Genomic DNA, 21,435 nt, shown 5'->3' on the forward strand with positions numbered 1-21,435 from the left:
TACCTTCTTACATAGTATCTAATAGGATTTGTTTTCTAATTTTTATCAATGCTATCCTCAAAGGCAACATTCGCCATCAATATTTGTAACATAAAACTCACCCAGGGAGACTAGAGTTTTTGCATCTGCTACGATTCAACAGAAAACTGGTCCCACAGCTGCTCTGGCAGCTCCTTCCAACCAATATGCTTTTAACTAATTCAGATTAAATAGTTCCTAAAATCAAACAGTTAATTCCTACTAAAAAAAACTGTTCCACCATAGTAACTAGGTTCAGCCTTTGCATGGACTTTATGACTTGCTGGTACAAATAACAGAAGCTACTAGAAATAAATAATAAATAAAATATATAACATGAAAGAATTGCAAAATGTTTATTTTTTTAATGCGATTAATACCATTTTAATGTAGGAGAGGCCATCTTTATTTACAGGCTAATAAAAAAATACTAAATTCAACACAACTAGATATAATACATCTGTCAAAATCCTATAGATTTGAGGCTGACCCTATGTGGAAGACTGGATAGGTGGGATAGTGATTATGTAATAAGGATGTCAGAAATGTGCAACTTACACATGAATCAATATACTGTTTCTAAACATGAAAACAAAATAAGTCCACGGTGGGGGGAACAGAACCAGCACCAATGACAAGCTGGGCTAACTTTTGACAACTGTTCAGCTAAAACCATTCAGTTATATTACCAAGGATCAAAAAACTGTCATCTCTTTTCAATCTATTTTAACAAGTCTCATAACCCAAATGTTGTCTGCCATCATATTCACAACAGACACTTAGAATTTTAGAAGTTAAATGTAAATATATACACACATACATACAACCCTCACATTCTTGAAAATTTTTTCTCAGCTATTCTGTTTGTGTGTGCATATGTATATTTTTCTTTTTCCTTTTTAATTGTAATGGCTTTGCAACAGTTCTCTCCTTATCTGTTTGGTTTTGTCCTTGAAACTCGTTATGAGTTTCTTTCCTGTAAATGTGAAAACATAAAAACTGTTTCTCATTCAGTCCTTTGGGAAAAGTCTGTAATTCTTAGTTCATCCCCCAAAGACTATATATTCTAAAATGAACTTTTAACTGAGTACTTTCTAAACACCTGATGGGAATCTCATAGTAGCATCTGAGCTCTCACATAGGCCTGCAAAAGCAAGGTGAGGCAGGAATGAAATGCGAACTGACCTTTGCAATTTTAAACTACCTGGGAAATTTTTCATTCTGCTTATCACCCCCAGAAAGTTTGTATCACAACCATCTCATACAATTCTTCATATTACACGGCGTCCTCATAGAAATGCCAATTCAAGGCTCTAAAGAAAAAACGCTTTATAGACATATTAGTTCTTGAAAATCAAAAGGTGTTAGCTAATATTTCCTAAGGAATCAGTCTTAGTAGATAAAGGATACTCTCTGAAAAACTGCCATGGCCATCCCATCCCAGGCTGTGTTTTAAAAAGGTAAGATAACATGGTTTCAAGTCAAAACAAAAAGTTTTCAGATACGTGACAATGGAAAATTTTTTGACTAAATGAGTACACTGGCTAAAATCCAGTTTGCAGATCTCATGTCATGCATGGGGGCATGTGTTGGAGCAGGGGATGCATAAGGAGAAGACTTTTTTTCTTTTAAGAGGCCTAGCCTGCCAGGAGCAAACAATAACATGTAGCTTGCTTATTCAGTTATACAATTAAATACTAGCTTCTGCTTAGAGGCGACGCTATGCTACAAGGTATTTTAATATCAGTAACCATATATACTATGAAGTGCATTTCTATTACAAATTAACATGGTGATATACAGATGAACAAAACCACCCAAAACAAACCATAAATGAGCAACAGTTAAAACATAAAATTTATAAATAGCAAAACCACCAAATAAAGTATATACGTTTTATAAATTTACCTATGAACAAATATACAGTGCATCTAGGAAAGATAAAAGAACATGTTTTATATCACATAACATTTGAATATTAGAAAGAGATACTGATAATACTATAAAAGCCTTCTCCCAATCAATATTGCCTTCAACGTATGTCCTTTAAAACAATGATATTGGCAAAACTATCATCTCTTTAAATGCAATATTTTCACTTTCCCCTGCCCAGTACAGTGGCCTGCGGAACAGTAAATAAGAGAGCAGGCACTCCATGCTTATTCCTGGGATAAGCGAAGTAGCAATCTAGTTTGCATATGAAAAGCACTTTAGTCAAACAAACACAAACAAGAAAAGCCAACCAAAACAATTACCATATCAAAACATGTTCACCTCATCTTACTCTCCAGTGCCTCAGCTTTTTGGATGACTGGCAAATCAGTTAGGTACTTTCAGAGAAAACTGCTTTTGAATGTATCTCATTGACATGGTAATAAATTTGAGCTTTTACTGACGGAAAAGATGTATCTTTAAGTGCCAGGACTATCACAAGACAAACATTAGGAACAACTCAAAATGTATAAAACTGTCTTTCGTGGATTCCAGAAAAAAAGCATTTGTGACTAAACATTAATAACGTAATGCTCCAATACCATGCACACAAGATCAACATAATTGAGAACAGGTATTTTACACTCATCTGCATTTCTTCTAAAAACCTAAAATGTACAATAACTTTTCTGAAACTAACTCTAGTGCAGCATTGATTGATAAAGGATTGCTTAAAGAAAACTATTTTGTACTGAATGAATAACACTGAAAAGCAAACTCATAATAAATGATCATTAAGAACTGACTTAGATATCAGGAAGCACATTAAGTTAAAAAAAAACACTAAAACCATTCTTTCAGTTAAAAAAAAATTAAGTCAAGCCTACATTTCTGCAATTCAAGTTCTGTCCTTTGAAACACCACACTTAACATTCTGGAATATACAGTATGAATTCATTCATTCTCTTATATTTAAAGGCTATTTCTTAAAAACATTCCAGTTAGCACTGTCCTTCTACTAAATGGAAAAGGAATCAAATAAAACAGTAGTGCTTCATTTAGTACTTAAGAGCCTAGTACTATCCTTTTGGGAAACACATGCTTTGGTGCTTTACAATTTTAAGAAAATCAAAATTACTTTCCATGCAATAGCCAATTATGGTATACCACAGAAAATAGGGAGTTTTATGCATTTAGAATTGTTCACGTGAAGCCCTGAGGTACCCGCCTTTCATTTAGGCAACAGCCTCCCTTGATCTTGTACAGTCTTTGTCACCGTCTTCCCTAGTGCCCCAAATTCAGAATAGTCTGATTAACAATCTTGTCTGGAGATAGTCAGTTTAATAAGATTTTTTATGATACAGACTGTGCAGATCATCTAATTTAGAAGCACCATCTTCGAGTGGAGTTTCACTTGAAGTTCCTAGGTCTCCATTTTCATGTCCGTCAGTTACTGCTTTCTTATTAAATCCTGAAAGAAAGAGAAAAAATCCAGATACTTTCTAGTTAAAAAAAAAAAGTCATACTTTTATTGAGCTATAACAAAGGAATGCCCACTGTAATTAATAATAATATGGAGCAAATAATGGGACCCTAGATTAATCAAGTCAGCAATCTCTGACAAAGGAATTCTTCCTTCTTATAACAGATATCAAACACTGTACAGATTTTTAAATATTATCTATTGGACCTATCTAAAAATTATATAAAATTTCCTACCAAATTTTCTATGAAACTTAGAACTGACACACACAATCCCAAAATTCAGTAAGTTCTACTCACACAAATACCTGTTGAACTGTAAACTGTATTTCTCTTTTACATTTTGCTTTCACATAATTTAACTTCAGTTCACTGAGGCACATACTAGTTTACCACTACAACTAATTTGTCCAATGTCCAGATAAAATTTAAAACTAATTTTGGTTAATCTACAAATAGTACACATATTTGAGTCACATTTTAAGTGGTTTGCAATTTACACAGGTGATAGAGAACCTTTTAGCCTCAGCTGCAAAAAGCAAGGGACAAGACCTCTAATCCTGACAAAAAATAGCAGGGTGAAAGACAACAAAAGCAAAGGAAAAGTAGCTCAACAGCGCAAGGTTTTGACATAGTGCCACAATCGTTTTGTTCAAGATGCACGGGGAGAACGATTGCTACTGCTGTCTTTGTATAGATAATTCACAACGTATAGATTTACCAAAAGGGCAACAGTTCATCAGTTCACTATAAAACTCTATGCCAGCAGTTCTCAACTTTTTGGTCTCAGGATGCCTTTACACTCTTAATAACTACTGAGAATTGCAAAGAGCTTTTGTTCATGTGGGTTATTAATGTTATGTGAGGTACTGATGTTTACCATATTAGTGATTAAAACTGAGAAATCTAAAAAAAATTTATTACTTTATTAAAAATGATAATAAACTCCATAAATGTTAACATAAATAACATATTTGTTTAGTGAAAATAATTCTACTTTCCAAAAGATTTAGTCAGAAGAATATCATTATTTTACAGTTTTGCAAATATCCTTAATGTCTGGCTTTACAGAAGATAGCTGGATTCTCATATTTGCTTCTACTCAATGAGTTGCAAGCATATGAAGAAAGTTCACCCTCACACAGATATATAGATAGAAGAGGGAAGAGTAAGTCAGCTTTTTCAGATAACTGTCAATATTCTTCTTTGATCGTATACCAAAATTTTACAGTATAGAATCTAAAACCATATCAATGAACTTTCACACTCTGCTACATTAAAATCATTTGTCTATCTTGCACTTTGAATGGCTCTTTTACCCATGCAGGATTTAGTAACATCATGCACTGGTCATTTGAAAAATATTAGATCACTGAGTTACGTAGCAATTGCAAAAGCTGACACATTTCATTTTACTATATCCAAAAAATCACATTCGTTAATATCACCACCAATCTTATTAGAAAAGTTCTTTAAGCGTCAGGAAGCTGTTGAGCTCATGGTGGTTGATGCGTGTTTTACAAAATTCTAATTTTCACTTGAAAGCTCACGTTTTATCATTGGCAATAAATAGTCAGTTGTTCTCTTTGAAGTGATGGATTCACTTTGTTCATTTTAAAGAAAATGGCTGCCAAATAGTCTGAACAACCATAGTTTGTCGGTCATTCTTTCAAGTAAAAATTGTCGTGCTGTCATCCACAAAAAAAATGACTAGTTCAGCTAGCAAATTAATCACTTAAGTACTTTTCCTCAAGACCAGCATCTCTCTTCAGCATACACTCAGTAATACAATGCATACTTCCCATTTCATCACACAGAATATTAAAAAGTCATATACTCAAGATTTAATAAAATTAGTTTTTACTATTTCATCAAGGATATTCTTAAGAGAAACTGGCATTTTCTTCTTCTTTTTCATTCTGAGTGGATGGCAAGGAAGAACACAGTGATCACTAGTAAAGTGGTACTACTGCTTTGACTCGCACTAAAGTATCAATAGTTTTACCCCCATTGCTTTTGTACCATCAGTGCAAATATCAACACAGCAAAAAAAGACAAACAATGCCTTAGTATTATTATGAAAAGTTTTGACCTCAAGAACCCCCTGAAAGGTCTCAGGGTCCCACAAAGATCCATGTATCACAATTTAAGAACCACTGCTCCATGTAAAAGAAAGTGCTAGAATTTTTCTTTAAAATATGTATAAATGATAGCAAAGGAACTAAACCAAAAATCCTCAAGATCACATATCCTGGTTCTATTAATAACAATCGTAACAGTCTAATCACTTATTCATATTTAGCCTGTAAAATCATTGCATTATGAGAGAAGAATGCGCATTACAACAGCAAGATGACATTAAGATGTATCTACTCTAAAAGGCATGTTGGTCTTTGTTTCAGAGTTTAGAAAACTTGAATTTTATTTATTTTTCAAGGATCAGTTATAGTTTAGTAATTGGTCACGTACTTGTCCAAGATGACTCTAGAAGAACTTACATGTAAATAAAATTTTGGTGTAGTTACTGGTGTACAATAAAACTATAATTTAGCAAGGGAAAGCTATCCATTTTGTTAATGATGGTTTCCCCATCATTAAAACAGTGTTACTAAAGAACAGCTAAGGCTTTTATATTTTTAAAGTTTATTAATAATAAATACATTAATTATAACTTTTAGAGTAATTTTTACCTTGTAACACTTTGATTTCCCCACTTGTGTCTTTGCAACTAGCACCAGGATTACTACTTCCCTCCAACTCATCAAGGTACAAACGGTAACGATGTCCACTCTCATCTTCATATTCCACATTTTCATCATCAGAATCCACTTCAGGAGCCACATAAACTACTTCAAATTCAATCTCTCCTCTCTAAAATGGGGAAAGAAAATGAGGAAACCAAGTTACTGTAATTACAATTTTAAAAGATTTCCAAATTCTTTGTGGTGAGAAGTAGTAGTTGGACCTCAGATGTATCTCCTTTCAAGACAACAAATAATGAAGTTTTAGAATCTCAAGAGGTAAAAGTAATTTCCTTTTAATATTACAGATTTTTCTATTGATCAAAATATTTTTGTTAACAGACCTAAAATAAGAAAGGATGTTTATTCAATTTACAGAATTTTGGAACAAATGTTCAGTTTAAAAGTCATTTTGCCATTTTATACTTTCCATAATAGCAATTCAGCAAACCCATCTAAATAGTCAGATATTAAAGTTGCACCTAAGGGTACCACACAAACTTTTCTCTAATTCAAGAAACCTCTACACAATGATTTCTTGTTTCTTACTGAATAGGTCTTGAGCCTTTCCTTAACTTTCACTGAGTGCCAAAGTGTTAAGGTATTCTGTTCAGTAGTAATAATAATTACTGTATTTATTGTACAAAATTACTATCTTTCAATCCTCAGAATAACATTATTATAGTCCCTTGTACATGAATGAGAAACCTGAGTTAGTCTTGGAGAGAGCAGGTAACTCTCTCAATAAGATGAACAAGTAAAACAGAAAAAGAGAAATTTGACTCCAAAGTCCTTGCTCTTTCTACTATACTAGACTAAATGTGTAGTATTTATATTGTAATTCTTTAATAACAACTTTATGTTCAGGTAAAAAGTTACAGATTATTTCACGTTAAAAAAATTACAAGCTACAACTGTCATTTAATAAGAGACTACAATCACTATTCCCAAGTCTGGTATTTATAATTCTCTGAAAATTATAGCCTGCCTTTGCTCAAAAGAAAGCATGCCATTTTTTTTTTTTTTATTGCTACTCACTAAGTTAGTCTCTGCTGCTCCTCTTTCCCAGCAGTTTAAGGTTATACTTCAGAATTTTAACATGCGCTTAGTGTTTCCATACAACTTTGTATCTCATGAACTGCCTGTTTACATCTCCTTTACCACAGCTGCTGTTCATCTCACTCTTACGCTACTGGATGACAGCCAAGTTGGGCTGAGAAAACACCAACTTAAAGAGACTAGCACTGCATTCTTAGGCAATGCTTTAAAAATACCATTTGGGGGGAGATGGTAAATGCAGTGGTCTTCAGTAAAGTTCTCTAGGTGACAGAATCAGGTCTGTGGGTAGCTGTCATGAAGAAACAGATTTTGTGCTTAATATGAGGAAGAGCTTTCTAAAAATCAGCAACGTACAACAATGAAATAGACTGTTTTATCACCAACAAGTCCTCCCTTTAATACAATTATTTAATTAGTGATATTGTAGATATTTATGCATCACGTAAAGTTAAACTAAATGAGCTATAAATTCACTTTCAAGTCTGAGATTCAATTCTACCCTGGCATACTATGCTGATGATCCAACAAATATCTCAATGTACTAACCAACACCTCTCTAATTCCCTCAACCTTATTCTTGAAGGAAAAAAACAAAACAAAACAAAACAAAAAAACATTGTAAGTGCTCTGGATAACAAATATGACTCCTGGATATAACTCTCAACTCTTTATATGTTCTGCAACCTTAAGCAAATCATTTAATTTCTAAGAAGCTTAGTTCACTCATTTTAAATAAGAGGGTTGGGCTAAATGATTTCTAAGGACCCTTGAGTGCCAACATTTATGACTGTAAAATCAATCCACTTCTAACATTGTTTTTTCTATAGTACTTCATATTTGTATAGTGTTTTAGTCATTAATAATGTTTTGCCTTCTAAGAGCCAAGTCCTGTTCTGAACACTTTATATGTATTAACATACTTAATCCTTACAGCTCTCAGATGAGGACACTGCAGCATAAAGGACTTTAAGTAACTTGCTCAAAACTATACAGCTGTGAAGAAGAGCAAATCTTTTTCAGTAAATCTGGCTGAATGTCTTCTATAATAGGAAACTAGTATCTATATATATACACTTTACTACTTGAGAAACCTCCTAGGGAAGTATAAAATATTCAACAGATTCAAAAAGGAACATTCAACAGATCCAATTTTAGTTACATAAAGGGTACTTACCTGCTGGGAAAGAATGGTTACAGCTTCTTTATGCTTTGTGTCCCTTAGGTTAACTCCATTAACAGCCAGAATAGCATCTCCGACATGTAGCCCTCTACATCTATCAGCAGGTTGCCCTGGGTGAATCTCAGAAATGAGGATTGGAACACCATGTTCCTTTCCACCCTAACCGAAAAAAGCAGTAAATTAGTTTACCTTTGCATAGTCACAGACTATTCTACTGATATTTTCCTAAGAACATTTCAGTAAGCACCTATACTATCTCTTATTATAAATACTGAGTGAAATTCTATTTGCTATTATATTTAGGTAATGGTAAATCAAATTATTATGAATATCAAAGTTACTTCTAAATAAAACGATTAATAATATACATGTGCTTTTTAAAACGCATTCCAGAGCCAAAAAAAAAAGAACCCTAAAAAACCAAAAAAACAACAATTAGCTACTCTCGTAAATAAATAAATAAATATATTTTATGTATTAGTAGTCCACAGCACTATTAGATTTTATCAAATCTGAGTCACTATGAACGGTAAGACAAACCATTATTTTATGTTCCACAAAAATAATTATAAGATGAATCTCAATTTCACAGATGTTAAAATGTGAAAAAATATGCAACACAAAGTTGATGAAATGCAATGTTTGGTACATTCCACCTTTCTAGCTTTTAATCATAATTGTGTGTGTGTTGTTACCCATGGGGATAAATTTAGTTATTTAGAAAATATATTCAGAATACTTTTTTTCCCAATGATGTCCAACAAAGGAGCATGATAATACTAGACAACTGTAGAAAAGAAGACTGGAAGCACTACTTCTTACTGTAATTGAAATGCCAAGGCCTTCATGATCTTCCTTAAGGAGGAGAACTTTTCTAATTGGACCAACACCTTGGCTTTTCTTTAAAGAGTCTTGATCCTTATTGAAGGAAAAAAAGAAGAAAAATTAGTACTACTTAAATAATATACCATATAGAATAAACCCATACTATTATAACTTGCTTTTAGGAATGGATACACAGTATAGTGTTAAGAAATTAATTAATAAATAAAATGGGAAAGCAAAAATAGTTCCTCTGTTAACACGGTGAAATACAGATGATTTTCTCACGCTCTTATTAACTTCTTTAATACATCTGGTACATCTCTTTTTAAATTGTAGGACATTACAAAAGAAATCACTGTCAGGAACTGATAAACAAATATCTTCAAGAAATGAAAGGAGGTAACTTTATCTTAACTGGAAAAATACCTTAAAGATCTATATCCATTTTAACTGATTTGTAGAACTGAAAAACATAATGCCAACTGGATCATTAATTACTTTTTCATTTCTTTGCGTTCTGGAGTCTACCTCTTAACTAAAGGACTTTGTTCCATTAATAATTCTTTCTCTGGTACCTTTACTCTTTCCCTCTCTCTACAAGCTCCTTCCCTAATTCAGCACATGAAAAAACTCCAGGTCCAGCTAAAGCTCCAGCTTTAAAATACTGACCATGTACAAACACAAAACAACACAGATAAAAACCCTTCAATCACCCACTGTCTTCTTTACCTACTATCCTCCCTCCATCTTTCCTTAACCGGCACACACAGTTAATCCTAACTGTAGTTACTTCCTTGCCTCCTACATTCAGTACTCCAACCACTGTAATTAGGGTTTTGCCCCCACTTGCTGCAATGAAACTGTCTTCTCTACAGTCACTGGTAACGAATGTGGCTACTTCCAATGAATATGTTTGTTAGTCACTGCCCTTCTGAACCTTGCAGAAAGTTGATACTGTTCACTATCCCCTCCTTGAAACCTTCTCTTTTCTTTGGTGTCTATTATACTAGTGCTTTCCTAGATGGCCTATATCTGATAGCTCCACCTCAGGCTCCTTCCTTTGGTGATCCATTTCCGTCCCTCACTCCATAAAAGTCTCCTTCCATCTTTTTACTTTCTATATATTTTCCCTGGGTGACTTAATCAATTCCATGGTTCAAAGGATGACTTACCTAATAATCTTCAACTCAGAATTCTCTCTAGAATTCCAGAGCCATATATCTAATTGGATATAACTTGGCCGTCCCACTGGCACCTCAAACACTACATGTCTAAAACTGATCTCATCATCTTTCTGCCAAAATCTTCCTTTCCCTCTATTTGCTTTATCAATGCTTGCCATCTCACTCAGCTGCCCAAACCAAAAACCCACATTTCCTTCTCACTCACCTAATTAACCAAAAGCAGTCACCAGATCCTCTTGATTGTACTTCTCTCAAACCTGGCCCTCCTCTAACCACTTTCTCCTTATTTTAATATCTTTCTAAATGTAACTCTCCGACTTCAGTTAGGCCCTCTTCCAATATATCCTCTTCACTATACCAAAGTAATTGTCAAATAAATATTAAATCTTATTAGTCCACTATTTTATTGAAAAACCTCATGATTATCAGGTTAAGGTTCAAATTCCTTTATTTAGCATAAAATAACATTTATGATCTGGCCACTGCCTAGAAGTTAATGGGGACCAACAGTGTCCCAAAGTAGACAATGGCATAAGTGCTTATTGCAATCACCACTCCTCTCCCACCAACTAGACATACATATCAATTTTTCTTGCAATAATCTTTTCAGAGGCAACAAATAATTTTACTATTCAAGGTCAGGCTTTATGTGATACTAAGATATGTGATCCACTGGGTAGGAGTTAGATATGATTTTATTATATTAAGGTTTCTATCATTAGGCTGCTGTTGTAGTGAAATTTAATAAATTTTTATCCAAGTAGAAAGAAAACCTCCTGTACAGTGGTGGCTACAGAAGCAGACAATTGGACACAGACCTCAAATTCCATCTTAATGCAAGACCAAACAGTTATAAATGTTAGTTGAGAAACTACAAATAAATCTAGTTACTAAAAGTCCCCTGTAAAGAACTATCCAAAAATATTTGCCAATTTATCAATAGGATCACACGCTCTCTGCTTAGCTTAGAATATTTGTAAACATGCCTAATCAAGATTCAGGAAAATTCTGAAATATGAGCCAAAGCAACATGCATTTGCTAGCAATAGTTCACTGTCTTCAGAAATATCATTTTCGGGCATTAGTAAATCTGTAAAGAGCTATATGGGTTGCTGAAACTTTAAATATGTACCTATTTTAAATAAGTTTAATTCACTTTTAAATAAAGGTTTTAAATACTAGTAGAATTTTTTTAAATGCAAAGGACTTGTGATTAAAGAAAGGGCAAGGCTTAGTGAGAAACAGCAGAAAAGCAAACATACATGGCCTGGTGGTGCATGCATTGGTCGCTTCAGGTCATTACGCCCTCTACAGGCTCTGATAACAGTTTTGTGACGATGCAAATGTATTTCAGCTTCCAACTGGTTCCAAAGCTTATCGTGAGCAGGTCCCTTCATATCTCGTCCTAGTAATTGTATTTGTTGGACCCTTCATATTGGAAAAAGAATTCAGTTAGTTTTTCATTATACATACTATAGAAAGAATTCAGAAGAATTACTGAACACAAGTAGTTTTTGCATAAATCTAATTCAGTAATAAAACTAATACTCAGGAACCTCCTGATGTGTCTCAGATTTAGAGACATGAAAATTCTGAGAGACAGGTGTCTTCAAGGGAAAATCAGTTTAAAAAAAAAGAATGATTGAGACCATCTTTAGTCACATACTTAATTCATATACATCTCAGAAACAATTTATGAGACTAATGTCAATTAACATGTTTCATGTCTTGCATGCAATCACACTAGTCTTTAGGTGGGGCTAACTGTACAAAACATTTTTTCCAATGAGAGTATCTTTTTACAAAATGATTATTTCTTTAAATGTGGTAAAATTATTAGAAAATGTGCACTTCAAGATGATATAAATTATTTTTATTTGTTCCACATCAGTCCTTAATATGACATTAGAACAATAAGCTGAAAATTATTTAGTAATAATAATGAATCACCAAAGTTTGTGAATAATTTACCATAAAAAATTAATGCAAGCAGAACTCTGTATTATTATGATAAAACCACTGTCATTCCAACATGTTTTTGAGGGGCAAGAAAGACTGGGTTTCAATGATCACGGAAAGAATTCCTACGGAAGTCCTGCCGTACATGGGAACATCATCTGTTATGGTGTCAAGGCAGGAAATGGTAAAAAGTGCAGCTCTAAGAGTTGTTAGCATTTCACAGTAATTTACTAGCAGTGTGTGTGTGTAAACCGGAAATACTTATTTAGTATGGCTAAATAAATTTGCAATATGTAATGCTATCAATATTAAGTTAACAGTAAGGTACAGTCAATGATAAAATCACTCTTAGGACAAAGATTAATATTTCATTTACCAGAAGAGATAAGAGTCAACCTCTTTAACTATGCAGTTGGTCACCTAAGAGCACAGGGGTACTCATTTTCCACGCACCTCCCTGCCAGTTCCTTATCCAAGTACTTGGCAGCTAGTCTTGCCCCATAAACTTCAGCCTGGAGAACAGCTATATGTCTACGAAGGGCTTCATTCTCTTTTCTCAGCAACTTCACTTCAGCTTCAAGTTGAGCTTCTTTCATTTTCTCTTTTTTGTTTGCTTCAAGCTCTCTTTCCTATTGCAATTTTTTATAAAAAATAATGCAATGAATACACTTTTAAGACTCTTTAGCAATAGACCATGTTTCTTAAAATACACAAAAGCACACAATCTATGATACCAACAATGAAAGCATATGATAAAAATTACCACTCCGTTCCTATAAAATGGAACACAAAGATTTGGATCCAGTTTTTTTTAAACTAGTACCAGAAGGTGTTGGAACCACTTCTAGGTAAGATAATAACATGGCTTGGGGCGCCTTGATCCTGAGGATACGAAGATTAGTAGCCTTCTCTAAGCTCATGTTATCACACACTAATAGTAATGGCTTCAATGGATAATTAAATCTACTCCCTACTTCCTAAAAATGACTCTAAAACTAGACCAAAGTAATCACTCTGGTGGTTGTGCCCAAACATTTAATGAACTTTAATGCAGCAATTCTATAAACAGGTCAAAGCCATTCAGTGACGCAGAGATACATTCTATGACCAATTTATCTTACAGCATTATAAGAAACTGACAATGCTTAAATTAGAACAGATATTCCAATTCTTTTAAAACATTTTATGGTCATGGAAAATGCTGGTAACAACTGCATTAAAATATTTACACATTAAAAAATGTCTATACAGAGAACAGACTTGTGGTTGCCAAGTGGGAGGGAGGGAGAGGAATGGAATGGGAGTTTGGGGTTAGTAGATGCAAACTATCATGTACAGGATGGATAAACAACAAGGTCCTACTGTAGAGCACAGGGAACTATATCCAATCTCCTGGGATAAACCATAATGGAAAAGAATATTAAAAAAGAAGATATATGTGTGTATAACTGAGTCACTTTGCTGTACAGCAGAAATTAGCACATTGTAAATTAACTATACTTCAATTTAAAAAATATGGCTTATGGTAAAAAATATCTATAGCATAGATATCTATAGTATAGTATCTATGTATATATATCTATGGTATATCTATGGTATAGATTATCACTGAACTTTGGGATCTGGATCATCTATTTGTCCATATGTTAAAGTGACTGAAGAACTGTTTTCTGAGGAAAAATACTGGCCTCACTTGCCTACTATGAGGTTGGATGGATATTCATTTTTACTCTCAAAAAAGGATGCCATCCTATGCTCCACTTGGTAGATAACCCATATATATGAATTTATAGGTGTTAGCCAGAGAATATAACTTTAAGATCTTTGCCATCAAATTTTTATCACCAGCTCAAATGTGAGAGAAATAATTTTCAATATACCTTCAAAGTATAAAGTACAGTGTGCCTATACATCAAGGGTTACAAATGTAAATACCTTTGGAATTCAAGCACAGAACAGATAGGCAGGTACAAGACAAAGTGGAGGGGAAAACAGAAGGTACAAAATCCTGCCTAAAGGGAGTCAAATTCAAACACACACACACACACACACACACACACACACACACACACACAGACTGTGTGGCAAAATAAAACCCTTCTGAGAGTTGGACAAAAGATCCTTTAAGTGTTATTTTTGGATCAAGAGACCCATCCCAAATTTGAGTGGAAGTGTTTTACTGACTTAGAGAACTGCTTTTACTGACTCACTATGTACAGAATCTATAAAGCCTGTGAAAATAGTTATATTTATTGATGAGATGTGGATGACACTGTTCACTACACCATGTCCCCTTCAGGAGATTTAAATAAAGATCTACATCTCAGCACAAGAAGAATGTTTCTCTTGAGTGAATGGCAAATGATATTGTTTCTAATGTATGAGTAGTGACTATTATAATTATTTCCCTTTTTATCGTGAATATTAAGCTGAGAAACAAATGTAAGCAAACTTTTAACAATTAATGGAATGTATTTGGTAGTAATTTCAATGTTTGCTTTGATCTACTGTTTTGACAACAGCATATCAATATATGACATATTTAAACATCAATATATGATATACTCAAATACAAGGCAGTGAGTACCACAATCGTAAAAACAATAACAAAAAAAAATACAAACTAAAATGAATGACAACTACCAAATGTTGAATATATTTATCACTTCCTTGATTAAAATATCTGTCATTATATATGTGATAAACAAAAGGAAGATTAATTAGCATGCTTTTTCAACTTCTGTAAAAAAACAAATATAACCATTAGAACACAATTTGTAGATTTAAAAAAAATTATTTTATTTTATTTTACTTTTTTTGGCTGCACCCCACAGCCTGTGGGATCTCAGTGCCCCGATCAGATATCGAACCCATGCCCCCTGCACTGGAAGCACGGAGTCTTAACCACTGGGCCGCCAGGGAAGTCCCTAGATTTTTTTTTTTTTAATCTGAAGAAAAACCTCAGTTTGGACAACATGAACAAAAATCTTTTTTTATGACATTTACTGAGGTTAATGCTGTTTGTTTCATAAAATGAGTTCCTAGAAGACCAAGAATTTTTTATTTACGGGCTAAATAAATTTTATGTTGAGGATTATCTACTTACACTTTAATGAGCTATTTATATAATATTTATGAAATCTGAGAAACATATTAAGACACTACTTTGCTTTAATGATTTAAACCCCTAATGAATCTGACAAACTTGCAGACCTGAAATTAACAGATGCAAGCAAGAATAGGACTAAGAACACTGAAGTTAATCACTTTTAGATTTTTTTTTTTTTTTTTTTCCCGGTACGCGGGCCTCACTGTTGTGGCCTCTCCCGTTGCGGAGCACAGACTCCAGACGCGCAGGCTCAGCGGCCATGGCTCACGGGCCCAGCCGCTCCGCGGCATGTGGGATCTTCCCGGACCGGGGCACGAACCCGTGTCCCCTGCATCGGCAGGCGGGCTCTCAACCACTGCGCCACCAGTTAAGCCCTCACTTCTAGATTTAAAGGAAAAAACCTTTTTGTTTTAGTTAACCTGTTCATCATTAGGTAACAACAAAGAAGTTAATTTTGTATTCCGATATCCAAACAGTATATTTTCAAAAGAAGAAAAGTCATATGACAATTTAGAACCTGATTAGGTTGAAGTAGTGGGAAAAATATTAAGAATTTATATATTGTTATTTTCCAAAATAAATTCTAATAAAGGGTTTCAAAATTCAGTTGTTTCAAAGGCCACACAATTATTCTCAAGACTGATGAAAAGTTATAACACATGCAGTGGATAAATAAGAAACCAACATGCACATTCTTTCTCTGGGAATAAATTCAAACAGAAAAGGAGGAAAGAGCTAGGCCTGCATAAGGAAAACCAACTGTTCTTTTGAAGTAGCGTATGAGCAAGTTACAAAGCTCAGAAGTTGTCAAACGCTGATGGGTTCTGCAAATAATGGCAACAAATCACAAACAAAAGAAAAATCTTTTAACAACACAAGGTGAAAAAAGAGCAATGGGCTACTCGCTGAACTTTTCACGTATTGGCACATTAAAAAATTACCATCATTAATATCACTTTCAAATACATACAAAGTGACAACATGTACTATGCAAATAAAGCACTAAGAACATTTCAGCATAACATATTAAAGCAAAACAGAAATGGCATACTTACCAGCTCCTCCACAGAGGGGACAGACTTAAGATACAAGAAAAAAGTTTTATAATTAGAAAAACATCAAACAAATGAATTTATTTAGTGGTACAATCATTACAAGGAAAATTCCCACATGTTGAATATCACTTGGGTAAAGTTCATTAGAACAAATATATTTGCAAATCCATAAGCAATAGTAACTGCACAGGATTAGATTAAAAATGTTTGTTTTATCGAACTTAGTTAACACACCTGGTTCAGTGCCTTTCCACTACAGCACCATGTTTCAAATCTAATGTTAAAATGTCAGGTGAATCCTTCTCTAGTGAAATTGTACATTGTTTCTCAATGTTAGTATCAAACATTCCAAAGAAGCAGTTATGAATCTGACTCATTTCAGTTAAATAAAACACTAATAATTTATATTTATAGAATTTCCGAATTTAAAAGGACTTTAGGAGAATGTAAATATTCATTTAAATAAATTCTAACATATCCTTATTAGAAACTAACCAATTAAACAGAATTAACTGAAAACGAGTAAAACTCTGAACTGTATTACTCTCATCATCAACATCATTTCATCTTCTGCCTCTCCCAAGCTTTATCTCTTATTTACTGTTGTACCCCCTATAGTTAACAAAGTGCCTGGTACATAGTACACAATACATATGAGGTTAAACAGAAATGAGACTTTAAAAAAATTCTATTTCAACAACCTACATTGATTAAGAGGGCAATAGTTAATTATGGAACATTTACACAATGAACATTATGCAAACATGACAAAGCACTCAGTGGCAGGGAAGATACTTATATTAAGAGCAAAAGAAAAAATGTGCCACCGGTTGGCACCCCATTCCATTTTCCTCTTCTTCCTTATTAACAGAACTCCAATTTTACTGGAGGTGGTCATGTGACCAACTAAGGGAATGACATGCAGCTAGGGATAGCCAGTGAGACAGCTAAATGATTGGCAAAAAGCTGAGGAGGATTCCGTGAAAAGGTCTTTAAAGAAAACTAATGCAGCTGGGAAGCATCATTTTGCCCTTAGATCTTCCTGCTTCCTACCTGGAATGCAGATATGAAGAAATCCTGAAGACAGAAACCATGAACTAAAGATGGCAGAGCAGAACAACAAAAGGAAACTGGATCCCTGATATCTGTGGAGCTGCCATATCAGCTCTGAATGCCTGTCTCAGGGCTTCTTTAACTAGGAGAAAATAATTTGTACTATTTAAGAATAATTCCAATGTTACTTGGGATTTCTGTTACATGTAACTGAACTTAATCTTAACTGATACAGTAGGGCAAAAAAAATGTTTATATGTTATAATCACAAATATCTTTTAAGTGTATTTATATAGATCTTTATAAATAGGAAGAAGATCCTATTCTAAGTACCAATTGGTTATTGATGTTATCACTGATCATCTCCAGGTGGTAAGATTGTGGATGATTATGATGACCTTCACATTTCCTGTATTTTCTAAATTTCCCAGGAGCACATATTAACTTTTATAATTAAAAAGACTCATTAAAGATTGTCCTTTTCACCCTCTAAAACACATATAAATATATGTTACCCACTAAACTACTTACCAATTTTGCCTTAATGGTACCAGAGTCAACACTTTGACCAGTTTTAGCATGAAGCTGAAGCTGAATAGAGTGCAATTGTAAAAGCTGATCATGTACTTCTTTCTCCAATACAACTTTCTCTGCTTGGGTCTCTGTCAGTTCAGATTTCAGATCCACCAACTGTGCCTTATAAAAACAGCAACAATAGCAGAAATTAACACAGCGTTGTAAATCAACTATACCTCAATAAAAAAATTTTTTTAATAAAACAGCTACAATAAAAACATTAAGTATGCTTAATTTTCTTTATTTTGACTCTAATAATTATTATTCAAGAATGACATAGGCTATCTTTGAAATGAATAGATGAACACTAGAAGTCCATTATTAACTGTAAGCTACAGCTAACTGTTACACTGTAGCAGAACAACTCATCAGAGCCACTCAGCCATTCAATCTGAAGCTTTTCATTTTTCACAATCGATACATTGTTTTACAATTGCAAACAGGACATATCCCTTGTGTGTGTTTGATCTTCCCAACTAACAAGTGGGTTAAAGACCAAGGCAAGGCCTTAGTTTTCTACTGAACATAATTTTACTAATAAGCATCTACGGAGCCAACAAGTATGCTGGTTCAATGAGGGGGAAAAAATTGTGGAGAATACTTTCTAAATCATAGGTGATAATTATTTATGCCCTTGAGAAGCTTCCTTATCAACTGAGGTAATAAATATGCATTCGAACCAACTGAAGAAAAATGTGTGGCAAGTTACAGATATATTTAGAATCGGTCAGGTCCCAAGAAATTCAAAGTAAAGGAAGGTTTAAAGAAGGTTAGTGAGGAAAAGAGAGTTTAGAAGGGCTTTGAAGTTAAATGACAACAAGGACAAATAGAAGCAGTAAAGCAGTCAAGAGATGAGAAGACTAGCAAGGGGAGACAGACTAGAAGCAACGTAGATAAATTCTCTGAGTAGAGAGACCAGAGAATTAGAATCTACCTAAATATCCCAACTGCACCAACTAGTGCCTACTACATAAAAGATGCTCAATAAGTATCTTGAAGTTGAAACAAATTCTAATACTAGCCCTGTGATTCCAGATAAATCACTGTGTCCATTCAAGTTTCCCTGATTTTAAAATAGGATAGTATCTACTAGGTATAAAAGATACAAGGATGTAATATACAGCAACAAGGAATATAGATAATATTTTATAACTTTATATGGAGTATAATCTATAAAAATATCAAATCACTCTTGTTCATCTGAAATTAATGTAATATTGTAAGTCAACTATACTTCAAATAAGATTTTTTTAATAAATAAAAATAGGGATAATACCCATGGCTTTGACTATTTTCATATTATTAATCTTATATATGAAAGCACTTACTAGAATATGAAGGTGTTATTAGCAAGGAGATTAGACTACTGAGAGGGGCTGTACATTGACAGACTGCACAAAACTGGATAGGAAAGTGAGGCTAGATACAACAAATGGCTTTGGATGATAAACCAAAACTGAGATTAAATCTGGTAGGAAATCACTACATGCTCTCAATGACATTTTTGTTTTTGTTTTTAATAACAGCTTTATTGAGATATAATTCACATACCATTAAAACTCACTCTTTTAAAGTGTACCGTTCAGTGACTTTTAGTATAATCATAGAATTGTGCAACCATCAACACCATATAACCGTGGAACATTTTCTCTCAATGACGTTTTAGCCACATGATATGTGCAGGTAAGGAGGTGAAGACAGGTACACTAGCAACACCCTACATAGCTTTCTATGGAATACAATTCTGGTGAGTATATATCTAGGAAGGAAACTTCTGGTTTACAGAGTATGAATATGTTAAACCTCAGCAGAAAAGGCCAGTTTTCCAAATGGTTGTAGCAACTGACATGCCCACCATATATGAGAACTCTGATCGTTTCACAACCTTGCCTTCATTTGGTATTGTGAGTCTTTTTAATTTTAGCCATTCTGGTAGGAATGTAGTGGCATTTCATTGTGGTTTTAATGAAAACTTCTTGATTACTAATAAGGTTGTCCTTTACTGGGTATGAGTTACAATTGCTTTCTTCCATTCTGTGGCTTGTCTTTTAACTTTCTGAAAGGTGTCTTTTGATGAACAGAGTGCTTAACTTCAATGTAGCTCAATATGTCAGTAGTTTCCTCCCCCACATTAAATGCTTTTTGACCTGAATTCTACCTTATCTGTTATCAAGTTTGCAACTCCTACTTTCATTTTATTTGCATTTACCTGGTATAATTTTGTCTATTTTAACCTTTCATCATATTTTTCATTTTATAGCTGTAAATAGCACATACACATGTAAGGTCTTAACTGCTCATTGCTAGATTTTAAAATATATTTTTAGTATTCTGGAAACTCTGTAACTTTGTTTTAATAATTACTTTTAGATAATATCCTTAATTTCCTCTTTAGATTATATCTAAGATAACATCCTTGCTATGAACAGTCACGAAACTATTAGCATTTTCTTCCCCCTTTTCTTACTCTTCTCCAGCATCTTAATAAAGCGTTATCTTGCTATTTCAGCTAATAACTATGAGCAATCATCAAGCTTATACTACTTTCAAGATACTCTTTTCTCCCATTTTCGGTAGTTGCACTATATTTATAATGCAGAGCATACAATATGTAATGTTTAAATATTTTCTCATCCTTAACACTGATAGTCTTAGTTCCACTATTAAATAAAGTCTATACTGACCACTTGACCTTCTACCAGAGCTGCTCCTATGAATTCAACTCATTCTCTAGCCTTGTAGATTTCTCAGAAAGCTCTCATAACAGTATTCTCTGATTTCTGGCATGTTCATAACTATTTATTTGTGGTCTTTATATCTGAAGTCAGTTTGGCTGCATATAAAATCTTTGGCTCATATTTTCTTTCCTTGAGTATTTTAAATATGTTGCTCCTTTGGCTTCTGGTATGAAACGCTTCTATTCAAATGTCCAAAATCCTAATCTTTTCTTTCTCTTATAAGTGACTTGATCTTGTGTCTGCTTTATTTTTAGTCCCATATTTTACTAAAATGTAGCATGGTGTTAATCATTCTAGGTCCATGTGTACTCTTCTCAACATGCAGATTCAATGCTCTGTTATAGTTTTAAAGAGTGAATTGGTTGGTAATTTGTTTTTTATTGAGGCAAAATTCATATCACATTAAATTAACCATTTCAAGTGAACAATTCAGTGGCATTTATTATAATCACAATGTTGTGCAGTCACCATCTGTATCTAGTTCCCAAACATTTTCATCACGCCCAAAGAAAGCCTCGTACCTG

The 21,435-nt window shown here is 33.7% G+C and overlaps 2 protein-coding genes across 3 annotated transcripts in view; one reads left to right on the plus strand and one right to left on the minus strand.

The window, feature by feature from the left end:
* Positions 1–8,672, plus strand: part of DCBLD1 (discoidin, CUB and LCCL domain containing 1) — a 96,913-nt gene extending 88,241 nt beyond the window's left edge. The window contains exon 15 of the mRNA XM_029223660.1: positions 8,455–8,672. Within this exon, the coding sequence (XP_029079493.1) occupies positions 8,455–8,459 (5 nt within the window). The 3' untranslated portion in view covers positions 8,460–8,672. The remainder of the gene's footprint in view (positions 1–8,454) is intronic.
* The window catches only part of GOPC (golgi associated PDZ and coiled-coil motif containing), a 39,576-nt gene continuing 19,012 nt past the window's right edge, over positions 872–21,435 (minus strand). The window contains exons 2-9 of one of the 2 annotated variants that reach the window (XM_029223664.1): positions 18,129–18,293; positions 16,545–16,568; positions 12,834–13,009; positions 11,684–11,849; positions 9,235–9,330; positions 8,407–8,571; positions 6,123–6,303; positions 872–3,421 (exon numbers count right to left, since the gene is read on the minus strand). In XM_029223664.1, the coding sequence (XP_029079497.1) occupies positions 3,291–3,421; positions 6,123–6,303; positions 8,407–8,571; positions 9,235–9,330; positions 11,684–11,849; positions 12,834–13,009; positions 16,545–16,568; positions 18,129–18,293 (1,104 nt within the window). In that variant the 3' untranslated portion in view covers positions 872–3,290. The remainder of the gene's footprint in view (positions 3,422–6,122; positions 6,304–8,406; positions 8,572–9,234; positions 9,331–11,683; positions 11,850–12,833; positions 13,010–16,544; positions 16,569–18,128; positions 18,294–21,435) is intronic. The other variant, XM_029223665.1, reaches the window with a different exon arrangement.

This window comes from Monodon monoceros, unplaced genomic scaffold (genome assembly GCF_005190385.1).
Source record: "Monodon monoceros isolate NGI ecotype Baffin Bay Population unplaced genomic scaffold, NGI_Narwhal_1 Super_Scaffold_15, whole genome shotgun sequence".
NCBI lineage: Eukaryota > Metazoa > Chordata > Mammalia > Artiodactyla > Monodontidae > Monodon > Monodon monoceros.